Below are 22,178 nucleotides of genomic sequence, written 5' to 3' on the forward strand. Positions count from 1 at the left end.
TTATTGTTTTTATACATTTGTATATCATAAATTTGTTTTTCCATACATATTGTCTTGTGTCTGTTTCTGTCAAAAAAAGAGAAGAGGTTTAGTGGATCAATCATTTGCGTTGGGAGCAAGGTTGGGCATTTGATCCCGAGCTGCGACATACCAAAACACGCTAAAATGTGGTACTTGTTATTACCCTGCCTCACGCTCGGCATTAAACAAGGGATAAAACAAGGACAGGTCTGCTTGGAGTCATTATACTGTGCCTAAGTTGGTGTTCATGTTAAAACTGTGGTATGGTATCTTAGTGGGCTATCACTTTAAAACCGGCATAGTCCGGACTAGTGATGCTGAGTTTCACCAGTATACCATCGTTGGCAAACTTTGAATGTAACCAGCCCAATTACAAGACTGACCAGCGTTTCCTTGCTGCCTGTCCTATTCCTATAGTACATAAACTTGTTTGTTTCTTATTATTTTCTCATACAGAATAGTTGACTTGACTTGGTGTCATGTTGATGGGGGGGCGGTTGGGTAGCCTAGTGGTTAATGCATTCGCTCGTCACGCCGAAGACCCGGGTTCGATTCCCGACATGGGTACAATGTGTGAAGCCCATTTCTGGTGTCCCCCCCCCCCCCCCGTGATATTGCTGGAATATTGCTAAAAACAGCATAAAACCATACTCTCTCTCCCTCTCTCATACCTTTATGAGTGAGTCTATGGACGCTATTCTGTCAAATGACACAAAATGGTGTATATGTAGTATAGAGATACTATCATATCGTGGCTTCTGTATCGAGATATGTATCGTTTTATGTGACACCTGTATCGTGACATCACTAGTCCAGACCATAGGAACTCGACGATAGCATGTATAACATAATATTTTCGTATCGAAAAATAATCGCACCCCTCTATATTCATAGATTCTCTTTGTATATAGAGGGGTGTGACTTTTTTTTCTATACAAATATATTATGTTATACATGCTATCATTGAGTTCCTGTGGTCCAGACTAATACAAGCAGCCTGCACATGCAAACGCACATGCACATATATGCACGCACATAGCTATATAGGTGAAATAATCTTGAACGCGACATTTAACACTGTATCACCTCCGGTCTGAAAAACAAATGAGGGGTTGGCTCAGTGTTAACAATATGGTGAGTTTAAAAAAATGGGGTATAGATCACCTAGACCAAATGTAGCTCACCATACTAGGGACAATGGGGCCTGTGTGGGGATTCTGGGTTAGAGGATTGGTTCCAGCACTGTATGCTTGTTGTACAAGGTGACCTTATGAATCAGGTGTCAGACTCCTTGACTTGTCTGCATGTCATTGTATCATGAAGAGGTGAGACATTACTCATAATATTAATCACTGGTTTGTCTGCTTCAGACTCAATTATTACACAGTCATATAGCTGGATTATTGCTGAGTGACGTTATACAACAAACAAAACATCACAATCAGCGAGCTGTTCAAAAGTTCCATGTTGGCTAAAAGACTCAATTTCTTTACGTTTGAGGGTGGGTGGTTAACAGGTTTCCCTGACAAAATCAACTTTACTTGAAATAAACGGTTCAAGTCAATAAATTACAGCGTTATTTACCATATTTTTACCCTGTGAATGAACAGCATCTTTCATGAAGGTAAAGTACAAGTGAAAAGCAGCTGACTTGCCAGCCTGAAAAGATCTGTCTCACCACATGCATCTTCCCGAGGCAGGAGTGTCCACTAGCCTGTTGTCCACTAGCCTGTTGTAGAGTACTGTTGATAGATATTGATATAGGCTCATGGACACTCGTACCTCGGGAAGATGCACCACATGGAACTTCATGAATTATTGCAGAGAAGGATTGTTTCACCAAAGATCTTTGAGGAATTCTTACAATTACTATGTTTAAGGTGTGGGTATTTGTCTCAAAACTGAAGGAATTGACTTTTGTATCCAACATTGACCTTTTCAAAAGCTTCCAATGTTCGCTCCCTTTAAAGACTTACAACAGGAGGATCAAGTTCACTGTCCCTCTGCCATCCGACAGATACCGACAATGATACAGGATCACGTGGACACTGTCATGACATAAGAATACATTGACAGTATGGTCACTTAAGACACTCACCTATGAGCAGAGAATATATACTGTTCAGGGAATGACACATATGTTCCAAGTGATTTAATTTTGTCAGATCCAAGTCTGGGTGTTATGTGATGAACAATAGATAATGCCATCTTCAAGTATTTTCAACAATGAGTTCATATGTCATGTTGCTACAGGCTCTTCACTAACGGAAGAACAATTGCCACAAAATAACCAATCACCATGAGGAAAACACCATAGTGAGTGAGTGAGTTGGGTTTAACGCCGCTTTTAACATTATTCCAGTTATATCACGGCGTGTCAGCTTAATGTGGGAGGAAAGCCCAAAGTGATGCAGGTCTCAGACGTTTAATACTTCGGTGAAACCCACGAGCACTGGTATGGTGCTGACAAACCTAGAAACATAATTGGGGCGAACCGGGATTCGAACCCACAATCATAGGTTTCTGGCGTGCCCAAGGGACGCAACTCTGCACAGCGAATCGCAGCGCCTTAGACGACTGGGCCACCCGTGCAGTGCAGTGAGAATTCCTTGAGGGGTGGGGTCTGAGGGAATCAGGAGGGTCACCCAAAATTATACAGCGTCTAGCGGAGAGGGGAGGGCCATATGAAATAATACACATATATGGGGAGGGTCATGTAAAGGGCATTTCATAACAAAATATAAAGTGCTTTTCATTTTTAGAGAGGGTCATATCAAAAATGGACATGGACAGGGTCATCATAAAATATGAGAAGCATTAGGGGAGGGTCATTATTTTTAGTACATTAGTGCATCAACATCACTCTGGATTGCCTGATCCAGAATGATAATATACATGCTGCATGTTATTGATGACTGCAGCGTTAAACAATATTCTTTCACTTACAAATGTCTAAGACTAAGTTGCAATTCGCTGTGAAGAGTTGTATCCCTTAGGCATACCAGAAGTCAGTGGGCATGGGTTCAGGCCTTTTACGACCTGACTTGCCTTTTATCTACTTGCCAAGTGTGGATGGGATACCTATCTGAAAACACAAATTCCTGCCAGCAGAATGTCTGGTTTTGATTGTAAACTTAAAACTGTGAGTTTGAACATACTTTGTTGATTATACATTGATCTTGAGTGGTCATTTACGGATTTCTGGGTTGACCTTTGTGTTTGAACAGCGGCAACATACCCATGTCTCTGTTTTCAATTTGGAATTGTCTCTAACACTTATCAAAATAACCTTGTTTTCTCATGACCACTTTCATGAAATCCATGCGGTAAGTACTGACAAAGGATCAGAAACAAAGTAAATCGGAGACTAGAACCCAGATTAGCGGATCCTGGCACAGAAAAGAGACATAACTCTGCACAGAAAATAGCAGCACCTTCAATCATGCCTCCATCAATGCAAGGAAATTCTCCTTTCTAAGAGTAAGAAAGTAAAACACAAAAAAGAAACATGATTCAGAGGTGAAGATTTAATTTCAATAACAAATGACAATTTCATAAATAGATTCAAATAAAACTTCAATGTAACTCTACAGGACTTTCACCAAATTCTAAGAGATGATAAGTGTACAAAGAATGATGAATAGTAAGTAATAGTTAAGAGTAACTTGACATTAACATTTTGTTCGGATACAGGACACCAGGTTCAGGAAGCAGAATAAATATCCTGGAATAACATCCAGATAATGACAGCCATGTCCATGTAGAGTGACCGACCCCTCCCCCCACCCCACCCTCACAGCAATGCATGCTGGTCTTCCCTCACAGATGGGCCCTAACTCTGGATGACAATCATCAAGTAATCTTGGTCTGAAACGATAAATAACATTCCTCAATATTTTGAAAAGACGACAAAAATTGAAATCAGCAGGGATTGGCTGTGACAAGTTGACTCCAAGCAAAATAAACAAGGTCAATTTGATTCAAACGGCACCTTGTCTCTTCTACATGACCCGTGAAGATTAGGGGTAGAATAGGTCTTCAGCAACCCATGCTTGCCGTTAAAGGTGACTAACGGGATCGGGTGGTCAGGCTCGCTGACTTGATTTATACATGTCATCGATCCCAATTACGTGGATTGATGCTCATGATATCAGTCACTGGATTGTCTGGTCCAGACTCGATTATTTACAGACCACCGTCATATAGCTGGAATATTGCTGAGTGCGGTGTTAAACAACAAACCAACTCTTCTACATGATCTCTCTCACATTTGATCATCCATTTTAACTGAAGTGAAAAGAACAAACCTTTTCACTCACATCAAACTTTTGTACTTCATATTGTGATAGAAACAAGAAGCTAGTTGCTTGCCAAATGAACATCTGTGATAATAGTCATAACATTTCTCAACATTAAATTTGACATTTCAAGTGTGTCAAAATGGGCGCTGATGATTTATATGCCTAGTCCTTTCAAAGAAACCAAACTTCAAAGTATCAAGAGTTTTCCTCACCTGGTGCACACATAATCTCATGTTTTTTCGTCCTGAGCCTGAAGAAGCACAACTCATTCTGTGGATCAATATCTCGGATACAACTCTTGGCTTTGGCTGCTAAGGAATGAATCAGACCGGCATACTGGACAGTGGTAGAGTTGTCCAGTGTTGTCCTGATTGGGATGCCTATAACAAACATGGGAATGAGTGAGGTTGACGTCGCCATGAGTGAGTGAGTGAGTGAGTATGGTTTTACGCCGCTTTTAGCAATATTCCAGCAATATCACGGCGGGGGACACCAGAAATGGGCTTCACACGTTGTACCCATGTCGGGAATCGAACCCGGGTCTTCGGCGTGATGAGCCAACGCTTTAACCACTAGGCTACCCGCCCGCCCAAACGTCGCCATGAACAGTATTATGGTTTTATCATGCTGTTTCAGCTAGAGAGGAAGTCCTGAAGAGATGTGAAACACACCTGTGTGTGCTGATGTTGACAAACCTAGAAACATAATGAGGGAGATTATTGGATTTGAACCCAAAATCACAGGTTTCTGACCTAAGGGACACAACTCTACATAGCAAAGTGCGGCACCTTGGATGAACAGGAACTCAAATTCATTAAAATTATGATGAAAATGCTACATCTCATCCAAACAAGAAGATACCATTGTGACCAGAAACTTGGGTATCACAAATTGTGATGAAAAACATATTTCAAAATTTGAGTCACCTTTACATACCAATCTTATCAAAATCAGATCTTAGTTCACACTATCGCTAAACAAAGATCTGAGGACATACGACTGATTCCGTCAAAGTTATCATCTATCTCTCACTTCCATGAAATAAACATTTGAACAGAGGAAGCGTTGTACAGTACGTGGGACGCACTGCCATACAATCGCAACAATATATTAGACATTCGGGAATATTCGTTTGTTCAGTTCTCAAAATTTTAATCAAGAACTGTGAAAACATATTTTTCTAGCGTAGTTTGAAATGGAATGTCCTCAGTTATGGGATGTCCTCAGATCTTTGTTTTGCAGCAGCGAGAACTTAGATCTGATTTGAATGAGATTGCTTTCCATACCTAAATCAATATTAGCCACATTGAACTTGTCATTTAATACATTTTTGAAAACTTGATAGAATTTGAGTCGCCTTAAACACTGAAATCATAACACTGAAAACCTACAGTTTAGAATATTTTCTGAAGATTTAATAGAATTGGTACAATTAATGAAGCACGCTAGACATATTCACTAAGATGTGATACATAGAGTCTTGATGTATCACTGTGTCATGGTGTATAGAACTAGATGATCATTTCCGCTTAGAGAAATCAGTATTACCTTCAGAGTTGACTACAATGATTCCCATGACTCCTCTGTGTGCCTGGATCCTCTTGAAAGTCTCTTCTACGTCAGACTGAAAAAAGAACAAACAGCTTTTACACTTCAGCTATTGCTTCATACAATTCTTATTGCAATAAACTGCAACATATGTACAGTTATCATGATAATGTATTGATAATGCTGAATTATTAAATATGTTTGAATTTAAGGATCCTGGGATGCATGTTGTTTCCTGCTGTAATGTCTGATAGGGGTGACTAGTGGTCTGGAAATCACTATTGCGATAACTATTGATATTGTAAGCAACTATTGCGATAAATATCGATAGTTTTCTGTGTATCAATTTAGATGGATTTTAGAGTTGAATTAAACCTTGGAACTGAAGCTTCCTTTGAATGTGATAACCATAACAACAAATAATAAGTTAAGTTTGAGATATGACTGATTTTTTTCTTTATGCTTATAATTTAAGAAAATGAAACTTCCACATTATCATGTGTAAATTACTACCACTCATGATCAAAAGAAAAACAAATTTGAACACCATTGCATGTATTTTATTGATATGGTATGATAACAATCAAAACTATCAATATTATATTCCTAACTGAAATCGATACTATTGATCGGAAACTGATTTAACAATCGATTTATTGACTTTAAGTCCTTACCAACAGCAATATAGCAATATTTCGTTATATCATGACACCCCTAATATCTGAATCTAGGGACCTTTTAAAAATTACAACATTACAGTCTTGACTTCATACTTAATTTCAAACACTGATCATGCTGATACTAATTAAATATAAATGTCATAATAATAATCTGATTGACAATTTTTGTCTCATTTTGTTTATGTTGAAGCTAACATAATGAATTCTTTTTTATAAAGATTTGTAAGGTAGTGTTCAAACTTAAGGGGGTCCTTGAGTTTTGCTCCTGTTTTATTTGAATCTAGGGACCCCCTACATTTATAAGCTTTGATTCTTGTGTTATGACCCTGACGACTAGTGTTGTTATGCATATTGCTTCAAATTAAACTTATACAGATTCACGGTTATCACAGGGGAAAGGGTCATATTGCACATCTACAATGAACAGACCAACATGACAACAAAATATGGGAATGCTTATCTGTGTACATTTTACTCAGGGATTTATCTAGGATTCTAAACGATCATAAGTTCCCTGGGTGGGCAAGTTTGGGAGGAAATCGTTATTTGGCTCAAATTGGTCAGTGACATTGAAGTCGATCCAACAAAGCCAAAACTTATAACCATTTAACATGAACTGGGAAGTTTGTAATGCCAATCTGGGAATTGTTACTGACACTTGTTGCAGACATGTGGTCAGTTATCGGCCTATGAGTGGGTCTAGATAAATCCATGTTTACAAAAACTGAAGTGGAAACAACAATCCATGAACATGAATCCAATTCCACATTTGCTCCCAGTATAATAAGTCCCTTGACTACTGCTCTCAGATATTTGGGAATGTGCAATTATTATGAAAACAAGCATTATAGCTCTTGTGAAATTAACTGGTTTATATAGGAGGTGAAGGGTTAAATATAGTAAACAGCTGTACAGACTGGATCAGTGTATGGGATCAGCGAAGAAAGGACATGTTCAATAAAGTTTAAAGGTTGCCCAAGTTAACTTGGGCGTCTCAGAAATGCTTGTTTCCAAAAGTGCTTGGAAGTAGGAACATTATTTTAAGGTAACACTTTTGGCTGGAATATCAATTGGAAATGATGGAACAAACTCGACATTGGATTTATTGAAAATGAGGTGGGAGTTGCTGAAGAAATCTTGCCCTGGTCAAGGGTAGCCCAAAACTCTGGAGGAGTGATGAAACTCTAAATCATTATTGAATATGGATAGTATTAAGCTTTGTTGAGCATTCTGTTATCAGATATCTACTGAATAGGTTTTTTTGGGGGGGATACATCATCACAAGTATAACTATGTGTATGACTGATGCACAAACCTAACAAATACAAGTGTCTATTGCCTCTAGTCCTTGACAACTGTGACAACACACCCCACACCACATTCGCCCTGATCAAAATCATGTACACAAGAATGAACAAGTTCATTGAGAGAACATACAAGGCTTGCTAAGAATGAAACATGTACTTAAACATCATCTAGGAATTACTTAAAAACATGCTGTTATGTACTCCACATGTGCAGGTGCTTGCACTATGAAGAGAAGAGAAACATCAGAAATTCGTCTATACATTGTGTGACTCATATAGGAATATGACCTGCTTAAAACATCGATCAAACAAATAAGAACGTTTCAGTCATCAGTAGTTCATGAAAATACTCATTTTCTCTGCATATTTACTTGAAAATACTCACCATGATTGCAGATCAGGGTGTCGTTGCTAGGGTATGTCACTCTACCTGTGTTGACAAGAAACTGCCTGCGTTTACTTCGACACTTCCGGTTCACAAGCAATCGGCAAATGTCGCGCTTATCACGGATACAGCCGAGGTTATGCCTTCTGTCACGTGACTTGGTTGGGGTTGCTAGGTTTTGTTATCCGTGTTTCCATATCAACACCGGTGAAGGATAAATGGCTTACTGTTAAATTAATCTTTACTAATTTGTTCTTTTCAAATACAATACACATCGAAGATAGCAAATAGTCTGTTCTTTTGAGTGAGAAAACTTGTGTATGAAATGTTAGGCATACACAAAAATATGTACTTGGGTACTTAGGTGATCCATTAAATTTGAATTTGTCACAAATTGTACAAAAAGGTAAAGTTAATTCGAATGCCACCTTTGCACTGGGAAACATTTTATGTGTGTGTGTGTGGGGGGGGGGGGGGGGGGGGGGGGTAGAATGGGGTTCTTTACATTTTGACAGGACATCTATTATGACAAGCGAACAATTATTCTTTGTAAAACCAGAGGCAAATATATATTTTTCCAATAATTTCTGGAATTTGTTTTTTCAAACCAACACCTTCCACTTTCCCCCTTCCCCAGAATATCAAGTTCTCTGCTCCGGAGATAATCTTTGCATTTAGCTACTTCTCAAATCCCTCATTATCCAAACTAATGATACATTCGTTCAAAGTTACAGCATTGTCATATTATGTGTGAATACCTGTGCGTCATCGAGTAAATATACGCAAGATGTAGTTGTCCATTTAAGAAAATTAGATTCGATAATAGTGAGACTTTTAATACCCCACATCTGATTAATATAACTTCTTTGAGATCTTACTAATATGTTATCGAAAGGTCGATTTCTTAAGTTAAGAGTAAAGAAAAGCCGGATTAGACCGAGGAGAGAAGGGCGCGTGTGTAGTAAGTCTGTATGTCGGGGTCGGTCATGTCAAACAACAGTATGCACGGAGAGTGACATCAGTGTCTCCAGCTGACTGACTACTTGAGAGATTGCGATGGATTGATCAGAATTCCAGTTATATCACGGCGTGTCAGATACATTTGGGAGGAAAGCCCGAAGTAATGCAGATAACAGACGTTAACCACTTTGGTGAAACCCACTAGCACTGTTATGGTGTTGAAAAAACCGGATTCGAACTCACGATCTCGGTACCAAAGATGGCGGCGCCTTATTCTCTCATACGACGGGGTGACGACTACATACACACCAGTGAGGTTGTACTCGACTACATACAGACCAGGGAGGTTGTACTCGACTACATACAGACCAGGGAGGTTGTACTCGACTACACACAGGCCAGGGAGGTTGTACTCGACTACATACAGGCCAGGGAGGTTGTACTCGACTACATACAGACCAGGGAGGTTGTACTCGACTACATACAGGCCAGGGAGGTTGTACTCGACTACATACAGGCCAGGGACGTTGTACTCGACTACATACAGACCAGGGAGGTTGTACTCGACTACATACAGACCAGGGAGGTTGTACTCGACTACATACAGACAAGGGAGGTTGTACTCGACTGCATACAGGCCAGGGAGGTTGTACTCGACTACATACAGGCCAGGGAGGTTGTACTCGACTACATACAGGCCAGGGAGATTGTACTCGACTACATACAGGCCAGGGAGGTTGTACTCGACTACATACAGGCCAGGGAGATTGTACTCGACTACATACAGGCCAGGGAGGTTGTACTCGACTACATACGGACCAGGGAGGTTGTACTTGACTACATACATACCAGGGAGGTTGTACTCGACTACATACAGACCAGGGAGGTTGTACTCGACTACATACAGAACAGGGAGATTGTACTCGACTACATACAGGCCAGGGAGGTTGTACTCGACTACATACAGGCCAGGGAGGTTGTACTCGACTACACACAGGCCAGGGAGGTTGTACTCGACTACATACAGGCCAGGGAGGTTGTACTCGACTACATACGAGTGAGTGAGTATGGTTTTACGCCGCTTTTAGCAATATTCCAGCAATATCACGGCGGGGGACACCAGATATGGGCTTCACACATTGTATCCATGTGGGGAATCGAACCCGTGCCTTCAGCGTGACGAGCGAACGCTTTAACCACAAGACTACCCAACCGCCCCTCGACTACATACAGGCCAGGGGGGGTTGTACTCGACTACATACAGGCCAGGGAGATTGTACTCGACTACATACAGGCCAGGGAGATTGTACTTGACTACATACGGACCAGGGAGGTTGTACTCGACTACATACAGACCAGGGAGGTTGTACTCGACTACATACGGACCAGGGAGGTTGTACTCGACTACATACGGACCAGGGAGGTTGTACTCGACTACATACAGACCAGGGAGGTTGTACTCGACAACATACGGACCAGGGAGGTTGTACTCGACTACGTGGAGGCAAGGGAGGTTGTACTCGACTACGTGGAGACCAGGGAGGTTGTACTCGACTACATGGAGACCAGAGGGGTTGTACTCGACTACGTGGAGACCAGGGAGGTTGTACTCGACTACGTGGAGACCAGAGGGGTTGTACTCGACTACGTGGAGACCAGAGGGGTTGTACTCGACTACATACATATCAGGGTGTTCCTGCTCAACTACATTCAGGCCCAGCCAGACCCATACCTGATTTGGAGCATTCATGCATTATATGGTTGACTCGTACACAAATCTAAATGATCCTGTACTTTTATTTTCAATTCACACTTCACTCACTAAGTTGAGTGGGTTAATCCCAGTCACAATTAACCCTTTCAGTGTCCCAAAGAAGCAGCTTTTCCGGACATCCCGGGCGCTACAACATCTACAGGGTTAAATATCATGTCCGGGTCATTGCTACAGATAAATATATATTAACAGAAGCGAATAATGTTTAAAATCATATATATCTTAATTGTGTAAGATTTAATACGTTGTTTTGGGTACGAGTCATCTCGTTGATTATGTACGAGGGGCAATGGGTTATCCAACATTTGTGTAGGCACGGATCTCCATGTTCCCCATTCCAAGTATATACAGATCAAGGAGGTTGTCCTCAATCATATTAAAGTATAAATCTTGACAAAAATTAGCCTAAACATCTGCTTTATATTCTATATTTAGACCTACACAGTGTTATCTTTCATTATAAACATTATGCAACCTATAAAATTAAAAGTTTGTTTTGATTGTAAGAGTACTAAATATTGATTTAAGATCCAAGAGAGATAACTTTACCTATCACTTCACTTTAACTAATCTTAACTGAAAGAAGCGTCAGTAAAATCCAACACTGCACTGCCTATCAATATTTCAACATTTACACAGAACATGTAACAGTGCAACCGTTATTTGTCCATTTCATTTCCACCAGGACTTCATCATGTCTGAGTGGGTGTTGTTTCACTCCAAAGGTCACAATATTACATCATTATCACATCATCTTGTACATAACCAAACATACTATAGGTTGATAGCATGAACAACAATCCATCCGGTCAGCAAAACAGGAATCACAAGATAGCTTCTTCGATCAACAATCTCATTCAATCATAATGAAAAAAAGAAATAATATGACAGAAGAGTACATATGTTAGATAGATTTTATTTCTCAACATGTAACAACAAATAGTAGTGTATACAGCACATACATAACAGCAGCAGAAGATAAGCAGCATCCTCCATCAGCATGAAACCTTGTGAACATATGGTACATATTAGGATTATACATTTGCACACTGTCTCATGATATATTTGTGGCCTGTACCAACACTGACATCACATGAAAACATTTCAAACCATCTTCTAAAACAAGGCATCACAGAATGGAATAAAAGCACAACAAAAGCATAAAAAGCATTGAATAAACAAAAGGGGAGGGGATATAAAATGTGAACGGAAAATATTGTTTGTTCTTTTTCTTGTCCTTTAAATAAAAACATGAAAATTCATATAGTTTAACAGCTGCCTTGGTTGCAAGTTTGGTTTTGTCCCCATACTGAACAATCCCAACTCTTCAAGTATTGATAAGACCAAAATAGGTCCTCAGCTCTACAAAACAACAGTGAAATCATATGAAAGGTTTGGCAAGTTACCATATGTCATATAGAAAACAACACACATTCATAAACCCATTGCACATTTCTAACACAGGTAAACTGAAACTAGCGATAGAAATCGCCACTGGTCCTATAGTCCTTTCCAAACTGCCCAATATTTAAGGTATTATTACAACCAGTAATACATTGCCATTTTTAAAGGGTTTTGCTATATGTCATCTTCAAAAAGTCTAGTGGGCTAAAAATATTAGTTTCCATCGCTGGCAACCATCCATAAGAAGATACCATAGTGACAAAATCATTGAAATTCAAATAATAACAAAATATTTAAATCATGCTCGCTTCCAAAATTAAACAGCCAACACAAACATACGTACATGAACATTTCATAGTAGGTAATGACCGATAACAAAATACTAATATATGTTTAAATTTGCGTCACAATAAGTGTAAAAATCTTTTACTACATCTCTAACAACATCTTTATATGTGTAAAAATGCTCCCTGCAACACAAATAAAATATTTAATATTTAATATCAGTAAGAAACTTTATTGCATAAATAGAATTTAATAATTTGAAAATATGCACAAACATATTCTCTGCTGGATATTTTTCTGAAATGAAAATATCTAGAAACAGCCTGGTGGATTTGGAAACTCTTAATAAGAACAGTCCACAAGTTGTAGGTAACAGACATACAGATTGAGCCCTACGGGTTTGCTCCACATTCAGTAAGACTCATCCAAATCATGATGTTAACATAGGGAATGGGCTTCACACATTGTACCCTTGTAGAGAAACAAACCCAGTCTTAGGTGAGACGAGTAACCTTACCTACTAGGCTACCCACTGTAATGTAACATGTCTCAACACTAGTACTTGCGTTGCTATACAAGTGCAATAATCTTAAACGTGGCGTTAAACCCCATTTCACCTGACCCACCTCAACATGATTACATTAACATTGGTGCTATTATAACTTGTTTTCTCACAAGTGCACACATGAAGACGAAAACAATTACTTAATTTAACACCAAAATATTTATTTTCTGTGATGGAGAAAATAAAGATTCAACATTGGGATGTCCATGGCTTTAACTTTTGGATGGATAAATTCAGCAGTCTTGGGACCATATCAGATGAATAAGTTCAAAGAATCATTCAAACTAACACCCAAAGAGCTTTTTCATTAATGGACAAAATAATGGTGGACAGACAGGTTTCAATCTTTTAACAGTCAGATGAATACATTCAGCAGTCTTCATTGTAGCATATCAGATGTTTAAGTTCAAAGAATTATTCAAACCAACATCCAAATATATATATATATATTTTTTATGGTCCAAATTAAGATGCAACAGAAGATCAAAGTCTTATTTTAATGTACAAAGTAAATATCCAACAGAAGGTTATGCTAGACGTGTTCCTTTGATTTAACTGTCAGACGGAGAAATTCAGCAGTCTTCATGGAACCATAGTCAGTGAATGAATTTTAATGGAAATTGCATACCATTAATGCATACCAGGAGATGGATAAATTAAGCATAATGTCCCTACACTGTATTATTCAGACTCAAAGTACATGTAGTTCTACTGGACGGATATACAGTTTTGATGATACAGCAGTAGACCATTGAAATATATGGACAGATAACATCAGGATTTATCTAGGATACCAAACTTGCCAGGAAAGTTAGTAAAACAGCATTATTTTGTTCAAAACTGGAATTTTTGAAAGTTTCCTTCTCCTAAATTCAGAGGTAATTTAACATTGCATTCAATGCAATAATTTAGTACTAAAGATTAAAGCTTCTTCCCTTTTATTGGTCTAGTTACCAGTGAAGTACAAGTCACCTCAAAGACATAATACTGATTACCATTAATGATTTGGGAATATTCTATTTCATTTGGGAATTTTTACTGACATTTGCTACAGACATGAGTGGTGCACCTCTCCCACTGAGCAGGTCTAGATAAATCCTGTAACACACAGATCAGGTGAGACTCTCTGTGACCTAATCACAGCCTCCTTTGGCACAGACCTCATTGAGGACCTTGTGAGCCTCGGATACTCCTTTCGAGGCTGCGTGATGAATCAATGTGTGGGCTTCTCTGTAAAAGAGACAAATAACATAGAAATAAATGAGTTAACGAGAGAGAGAGAGAGAGAGAGAGAGAGAGAGAGAGAAAGAGAGAGGGAGATTTATGTTTATTATAGTGTCCCATGTTATCTACACTTCATACTAAAACACGTACACAAACAATAAAATATAACATCCGACCACTTATGGCCTACGTGACACTAGACATAAGATCATATGTATAGCGTCATGATCCGGATAAGATAAATTAAGACATATACCAACACAACGTTTAAATAGATTAAGTTACGAGCACACACACTCTCTCACGCCAAATTACTTATACAGTCATGCACACACAATCATACACAAACACGTAGACACACTAATGAATGAACACACACACACACACACACACACACACACACACACACACACACACACACACACACACACACACACACACACACACACACACACACACACACACACACACACACACACACACACACACACACACACACACTGATGACCTCCCACCCCACACAGAAGTGCATTTATCCTCACTGACACTCAACATAAACATTACAAGTATAATATTAATCACAAGCAGAAATACTACTATTAGCAAGCATAATGACATACATGTAGAAAAGCGCACGCGGACTATATATATTAGGTTCACTTACCACTTTCTACAGGAATCTAAACAAGTGAGTGAAAGTGGTTTAAAACCCAAGTCAGCAATATTACAGCTATATCACAGGGAGTGGAGTTGTAAATAAACAAACCCAGGCCACACAGACCACAGGTTGATAGCATGAGCCACACACTGAACAAGGTAACACAGGTAACCACACATTAATGATATGTTGATTATATTTTGAATGGTCCAGCAAACATTCTTCTGCTGAAATGCCTATGTTCACTAATTTTGTACATAACTGCTTTAGAAATATGTCAAGGGTACAGTCGTGCCTCGTTTATACGGACACTTGCGTCATTTCACAATTCGTCCGTAAAAACGAATTTCCGTATAACTGAAACCAGCTTCATACTGGAAGACTTACTTCCCTTCAATTATGCAACTCATGACAGATGACTTGTCATGTCACACAACCAAAGATATAATGCATCTTCCATCTTCTGGTGTTTTGCTACACGGGATCGTCATAAGTCATTTGAATTTTCCGGGAGATTTAGCCACTTCTGTTTGTCTTATAAAATGTCACCAATTGTCAATTTTCCTATGGTATGTCTAAATTCAGTGCCATAATGCTTACTGATAGTTTTCAAACTTGCTGACGGGTGTTTTTCCTTAAACAGACAAATTTCCCTTTTTTCGCGTGCTGTAACTGCGTGTCGCTTACGTTTCGCTGGTTGAAGTCACAACCTCTGACCTCTGACCTCCACAGATGCCATATTTATCGAATGTACATGTACAATAAACAAGCTCGTCTCAAACGTAACTCAGTGTCACTTGGTTAATTGACTTCTCACGAATCAAAGGATTACCACCAGCGGAAGTGTATTGTCCGGGTAAGTGAGACAATTTTGTGTGCATTTCAGTGTTTTGTGTATGAAAATGACCATCCGGTTCCGGAAACTGAATTTCCGTATATATGCGGGTAAATTTATATAGTAATTATTTCGTTTTGAATAAAAATCGTCCAGGAACCAAGGTTTCCGGATATCTGAAGTCCGTATAAGCGGGGCATGACTGTATTGCTATATGTTATCATAATTAGGACAAGAGGACAAAAAACGTTAGTTTCTACTGCTGCATAAGAATGTAACCATCTTCTGACCCTGTTTTGATGTCAGTCTTGAGACCCCGGAGGTACCCGATGGCTAGGTTGTAGGAGGCATGGGGATGACCTTGATCGGCAGCCTTCCTGAAATAGAAAATATGCAGAATCAGCAAATATTGTTGAACACAACAGAGGAACTACTGAAAACAACCAGCATCTCAGTAGGACCAGCTGGCATCGACACTCCCCAAATCTTGCAGGTGAATCACAACATGTATAAGCATGGGCCATCAACCTGTCCTACAGGACACTCAATTCAAGTAACAGCAGGCCTTCTGCTATTTCTGCCAGCCACGGGCCAAAGGACCAGCAGTTATGTTTACCCCTGGTACTTCATGTGGGAAATTGAACTCTTCATGACGAGAGAATGCTTTAACCACAAGGCTATAACACTACCCCACTAGACTCATGGTCAAACGATCTATGAAGGCAACTTTGCCTGTCATAAAAGGCGACTAATGGGATGGGGTGGTCAGGCTCGCTGACTTGGTTGATGCATGTCATAATAAAGACTCATTGTATCCCAATTGCATAGATCGATGCACATGATGTCAATCCCTGGATTGTCTGGTCCAGACTTGATTATTCACAGACTGTCGTCATATGGCAGGAATATTGCTGAGTGCGACAAACAACAAACAAACAAAACAGATATGAACGTTGCGTGTTCAATCCTTGGGAATGAAAAAAACCATTTGCTATTTGATTCTACATTTCATGACATGTTACAATCTGAACGAAAGTTGTACATGTAAAAGCTGGTGAGTGAATAAATGAATGTTGCCTTGGACAGCATTTCCAAATACAGTGGCCGGCAACAAGCCACGACACCACAACAATTGGCAATGTTCGATATTAAGAGTGGTCCTTGTGTCCATGAAAGTTTTCTGTAATGGTATTTGCATGTACCTTTGGAACACTTACTAAAATAATTCACACTTTACTTCGTCATTTGGGTTATGACAAGGGCCCCCTGGCTTTCATGTTTAATTTAGATCACCTATCAAAATTATTCTGAAGCTGCTTGCATTTTAATAGACTGTCATACAGACCCTGAAACAAATTTTTCCAATACAGCTGTTGCAAGTCTAAAATAGTTGGCAAGTTTAGATTACTGCAGTTTCGGAAAATGTTTTGTTTCTCTGTAAAATATTGTCATTTCAGAGACTAGATGTCAGTCTAGCGGTTTACCTGAACCACTCCATGGCCTTGCCAGCATGTCGGTCTATCCCCTTGCCATGCAGGTACCGCTGCCCCACCTGGTGCTGTGCAGTTGCATAGCCCATATGTGCATAGGCATGCGCAATGTGGAAATGCAGGTGGTCAAAGTAGAAGTAGGCATAGATGACCAGTGACACTGTGAACACAATCAGTAGTACCTGAAACATAGCATGGGTAGGCTAAAGTACCTGAAACATAGCATGCGTAGGCTAAAGTACCTGAAACATAGCATGGGTAGGCTAAAGTACCTGAAACAAAGCATGGGTAGGCTAAAGTACCTGAAACATAGCATGGGTAGGCTAAAGTACCTGAAACAAAGCATGGGTAGGTTAAAGTACCTGAAACATAGCATGGGTAGGCTAAAGTACCTGAAACATAGCATGGGTAGGTTAAAGTACCTGAAACATAGCATGGGTAGGCTACAGTACCTGAAACATAGCATGGGTAGGCTAAAGTACCTGAAACATAGCACCATTGAGTTTAAGAACCTGAAGCAAAGCATGGGTAGACTGAACTACCTGAAACATAGCACCGGTAGGCTTAAGTACCTGAAACTTAGCATGGATTGGCTAAAATACCTGAAACATAGCATGGGTAGGAAACATAGCACCCGTATGCTTAAGTACCTGAAATGGGTAGACAGTCCACTAACCAACAGCATTAAATAATATTGAAAAATCTTCTCACCAATAAAGAGCATGTATGCAGGTTTGTTTCCTTGTGATTTCGAAAGAAAGTGAGTTTGGTTTAACATAAGGCTGCTTTTAACATTATTCCAGTTATATAGCGGCATGTCAGCTTAATGTGAGAGGAAAGTCTGAAGTGATGCAGGTCTTAAGACGTTTACCACTTCGGTGAAACCCACAAGCACGGGTATGGTGCTGACAAACCTAGAAACATAATCGGGGCGAATCGGGATTCGAACCCACAATCATAGGTTTCTGGCGCGTCCAAGGGTCGCAACTCTGCACAGCGATTGCGTCGTCTTAGACTCTTAGATTTGGAAAGAAAAATATTTGAGATGGCATGGATTTATTCATAACAGTAGATAGTACTTAGTCCATGAAAAGCCAGTGTTTGATGAGGTTCAACTCTGAATGTACGACAATACATAGACTATTCCACAAAATAGCTCTCATAACAAGTTTAAGCAACTTCTAGCAGGCAGGGGTTTGTAATAAGCATACTTTCAATCACAATCATGTTGTATCCTATCTGTATTTTCTTTGCTTATTTGTTGTTGTTTTATTGAAAGGGAGCAAGGGTAAAGCAAATCACTGTGCAGAAACCTATGATTGTAGGTTCGAATCCCGGTTCCCCAAATTATGTTTCTATGTTTGTCAGCACAATACCCATGCTTGTGGGTTTCGCCATGAGACCTGCCTCACTTTGGGCTTTCCTCCATCATAACGCAGACACCCCATGATATGACTGGAATACTGAAGACTAGTTAAACCCAACTCACTCACTTACTACAAACTGTACTGTATGTATGATCTGTGAAATAAGGTAAAATATTGGCCCTACTTGACACCAAAACAACCCAATTCACTTCAAAAGGCTTAGAATTGCTGATCCTGAGAAAGAACTAAGACTGTGTACACTGAATAAATGTATGTTTCATTACCATGAAAGCCATGATTATGGCAGGAATTCTGCATACTTCAATCAGTTTAAATGAAGAGCAGTTTGAAACAATTAAATATGAATCCAGAGACGTGGTCTCAATCACAACATGACTATCAAATTAAACGTATTTGAAAGATGATCAAAATCAATGACAGAATATTAAATATTGATGATTAAATCTCCATAATTAATGTCTCCACACATTTCATTAAAGGGGCACTGATCTAACGCAATTCCCCGGGACTGGTTGTTGCCTTTGTTATTGTTTTTCCCCAGTGAATACCCGGATGTATAGCAGAAATCTAGACTAGTTTGCGACCTCTGCTGCGCCATTCGTAAGCGCATTAGTCACTTTTATGGGTAGTAATAAGGGCGTATGGTCACATTGATCAACAAAATGAAATACAGTTTTCGAGATAATAAGGAAATGTAGGTATCTTTGTGAGTAGCATCGGTAATGGTGACGAAGTTTTGATAAGTCACTTGCTTGGTAATTTTGCGATTTTCGTTTACACTATTTTGACTTGCAACACAAAGTACATATTTCACCTGAGCATTGATTTTTTATAGTGTGTATTTTTTTTGCTGTCAAATGTGTAACAAATTTATTAAACGTCTAAATATTCATTTATTTTACAAAGTAACTGAAAAACATTTCCATCTGTATTATTATGATAACGAATTCCAAACATTTTGATGTTTAATGTCATCACCAAGAGACTGAAAATGTTACGTTGAGAAAAGTACATTTCTATGTTGTTTGGCTTCTAATCCTACATAATAATCTGTTGTGATGTTTGTAGGCCTTTTTGATCGTCTTAATCAATCTGGACAGATTTTTTAGTCAAAATGACTGAAATATTTACACATTTTATAAATTGCCTGAGAGAATCACATTTTACAAATTGACGGTAATATATACACGCTTACAAAGGAAAAGACCTGTGAAAACAACGTCTATCGCGCATTGAAGAATTTCCCAACCAAGACGTAGGGAAAACGTATCGGTTCAAATGAAGGAAAACAAAATGCAAATATCATAAATACAACCTACCAAATTTATGTGTATAAATTTTAGGCAGCGTCCTTGTTCGAGGAATGTATCCGTGAATATCCACACAAAGGAACAATATCCCAGACGTCTGCAGATGTACAAAGAAACTTAATCGATGTCACGTGTCTCAGTAACAATCAAATATTTTAAAAGATATATGTCGTTTCGGGATATTATAACCCGTGTTCGTTTCTCAACTGATCACTTGGATTATTTCAGGTGTTTTACATAGGTGTCAAGTCTCAATGGTCGGCTGAGAAAGCCCACGTGACAACTATTTTCATAGCGTCCACGGTTCCTAAAAATGCCGTTGAGTTAGATAACAATGAGCAATCAATCACATTATCGGTTAATCCTTTGAACAAAGTATGTTGTTTTTACATCGGCACTTCGCGCCATGATATGAGTGTATTCCCTTTGTTTTAGTAAAACTAGACATGTAAACACTCACTCTTGACATATCCACTGTGCAAGATAACGGTCATTAATCAATCAACCTATTTTCTGTTAATCCTTTGATGACTAGGAACGATCCGTTGATTTACAAAAAAAAAGTAAATCAACTGATCATTCATCTCTTGCTGGGCTGCTACGTGCATATTCCATAACACACATTTCACCTCACTTCAAACCTGGATTTAGATTGAATAATTACCCCAGACACAATAAATGCCAAATGGGAACCTTTTGTCAGGTAATATAAGTGGTGCTACCACTAATTGTACCTGTAATAAATTCATTAATTGAGCATCAAGTGAATGACGACAAATACACAAGTGTGGGGTTATACGAGAAAACGTGGATGACAACAAGGGAGTAGTAATCGTATTATCGACGCAAGCCGAAATCCGAAAATGCTTTCACTGCATGGATACTGTTTTTAGTATTAAACTATAACCATCTGGGGTATTTCCAAATGACGACATGCGATGAGCTCCCTTGTTCTTTTTGTCTGTTTGTTTAGGCTGAAGAAATGAATTAACATGCGCCCTTTGTCGAAATCTTTATAGATCACAGTTAACCAATCAGTGTTCAAAAATGCATAAACAAATATTGCCTCCAGCCTCCAAGTTTATTTAGCTGTCCTTGCAGACGGTACCCCAGTCTCTGGTCACGCTCAGTTGCGTTGCGTATCATCCGGGTACTCACGGGGGGGAAACAATAACAAAGGCAACAACCAGTCCTTTAGATCAGTGCCCCTTTAAGCTTGATGTCATTTCTGCTATCAACCCGAAGACGCAGTTTATCGAACCAGTCTGTTGTGTGTGTCCACTACCGATCCGCATCACTTCCCGTGGATAACAACAAAGGTTAATCAATCATTGATGGCGCCCATTAACTGGTTTCAACCGCAATTTGAAATAATCTTATCTGTCTGCAGACGCCGACATACAAATGTAAATAATACAATACTAAAATATACTTGTCTTGCCCCAACAAATTAAGCTACGTCTTACTCTTTTTCTGGCAAGATCTGAATAAAGACTGAGCTCGATTATTGACTGTTCTGAAATACATCACATGGCACCAACGTCCCAGGACCCCTGACCAACTTCACCGTGAACTGACTCACCTCCAAGACTCGTACATATGTAGGATCGGCCTTCTTCTTCCGAGCAAGATAAACCTTGCCCCCGTAAGGCAAATCTGAATTCCATTCTGGGTCTTGTTCTGGCTGATAGCGCTGTCGAAGTTCGGCTCCACCGATGCCCGCAGAGCTTGCGGTCGCCATCTTGAGTTCATGTGTTCACCTCTGTACGTGGCCGGCTGCTGGAGCTTGGTTGTTGCCATGACTACCACGGGCACCTTGCGACGTCAACAATCAGCATCCAACAACTATTAGTGGTGTACACGTGGTTAATGATATCGATTAAATGACATCATGTTGTTTGGGATCGTGTTTCTATACCCCACTAATTCTAAGTCAAGGTCCCTATTCAAGCCGCATCTGTTATTTGCATAGTTTTGCCATTTACCAACAAAAGCCAACATAAAATGAGCAGTGATATCTTTCTCACAACATACTGAGGCTGA

General features: G+C 39.4%; 2 protein-coding genes across 2 annotated transcripts; both read right to left on the minus strand.

The window, feature by feature from the left end:
* Positions 1-3,533: 3,533 nt before the first annotated feature.
* LOC124117223 (dynein light chain roadblock-type 2-like) lies at positions 3,534-8,389 on the minus strand. Its single transcript, XM_046479000.2, has 4 exons — positions 8,243-8,389; positions 5,871-5,946; positions 4,535-4,702; positions 3,534-3,888 (listed from the first exon to the last, which is right to left on the minus strand). The coding sequence occupies exons 1-4, from the start codon at positions 8,243-8,245 to the stop codon at positions 3,854-3,856; spliced, it is 282 nt and encodes a 93-aa protein (XP_046334956.1). The 5' UTR covers positions 8,246-8,389; the 3' UTR covers positions 3,534-3,853.
* Positions 8,390-11,876: 3,487 nt separating this feature from the next.
* On the minus strand, positions 11,877-21,912 carry LOC124117224 (secretory immunoglobulin A-binding protein EsiB-like). Its single transcript, XM_046479001.2, has 4 exons — positions 21,718-21,912; positions 17,432-17,619; positions 16,238-16,324; positions 11,877-14,460 (listed from the first exon to the last, which is right to left on the minus strand). The coding sequence occupies exons 1-4, from the start codon at positions 21,874-21,876 to the stop codon at positions 14,364-14,366; spliced, it is 531 nt and encodes a 176-aa protein (XP_046334957.1). The 5' UTR covers positions 21,877-21,912; the 3' UTR covers positions 11,877-14,363.
* Positions 21,913-22,178: the final 266 nt, after the last annotated feature.

Source organism: Haliotis rufescens, unplaced genomic scaffold (genome assembly GCF_023055435.1).
Source record: "Haliotis rufescens isolate VD_foot unplaced genomic scaffold, xgHalRufe1.0.p SCAF_17, whole genome shotgun sequence".
In the NCBI taxonomy this organism is placed as follows: Eukaryota; Metazoa; Mollusca; class Gastropoda; order Lepetellida; family Haliotidae; genus Haliotis; species Haliotis rufescens.

Bases quoted from the DNA above. Each gene is read 5' to 3' on its own strand.
- LOC124117223 (XM_046479000.2), bottom strand. The intron at 4,703-5,870 runs GTAATACTGATT...TGTTTGTTATAG, and splicing joins CATTGTAGTCAACTCTGAAG to GCATCCCAATCAGGACAACA. The intron at 3,889-4,534 runs GTGAGGAAAACT...TTATCGTTTCAG, and splicing joins TGAGATTATGTGTGCACCAG to ACCAAGATTACTTGATGATT.
- LOC124117224 (XM_046479001.2), bottom strand. From the start codon at position 21,876: ATGGCGACCGCAAGCTCTGCGGGCATCGGTGGAGCCGAACTTCGACAG. The intron at 17,620-21,717 runs GTGAGTCAGTTC...GCTATGTTTCAG, and splicing joins CATATGTACGAGTCTTGGAG to GTACTACTGATTGTGTTCAC. The intron at 14,461-16,237 runs GTCAGAAGATGG...TCTCTTTTACAG, and splicing joins AAGACTGACATCAAAACAGG to AGAAGCCCACACATTGATTC.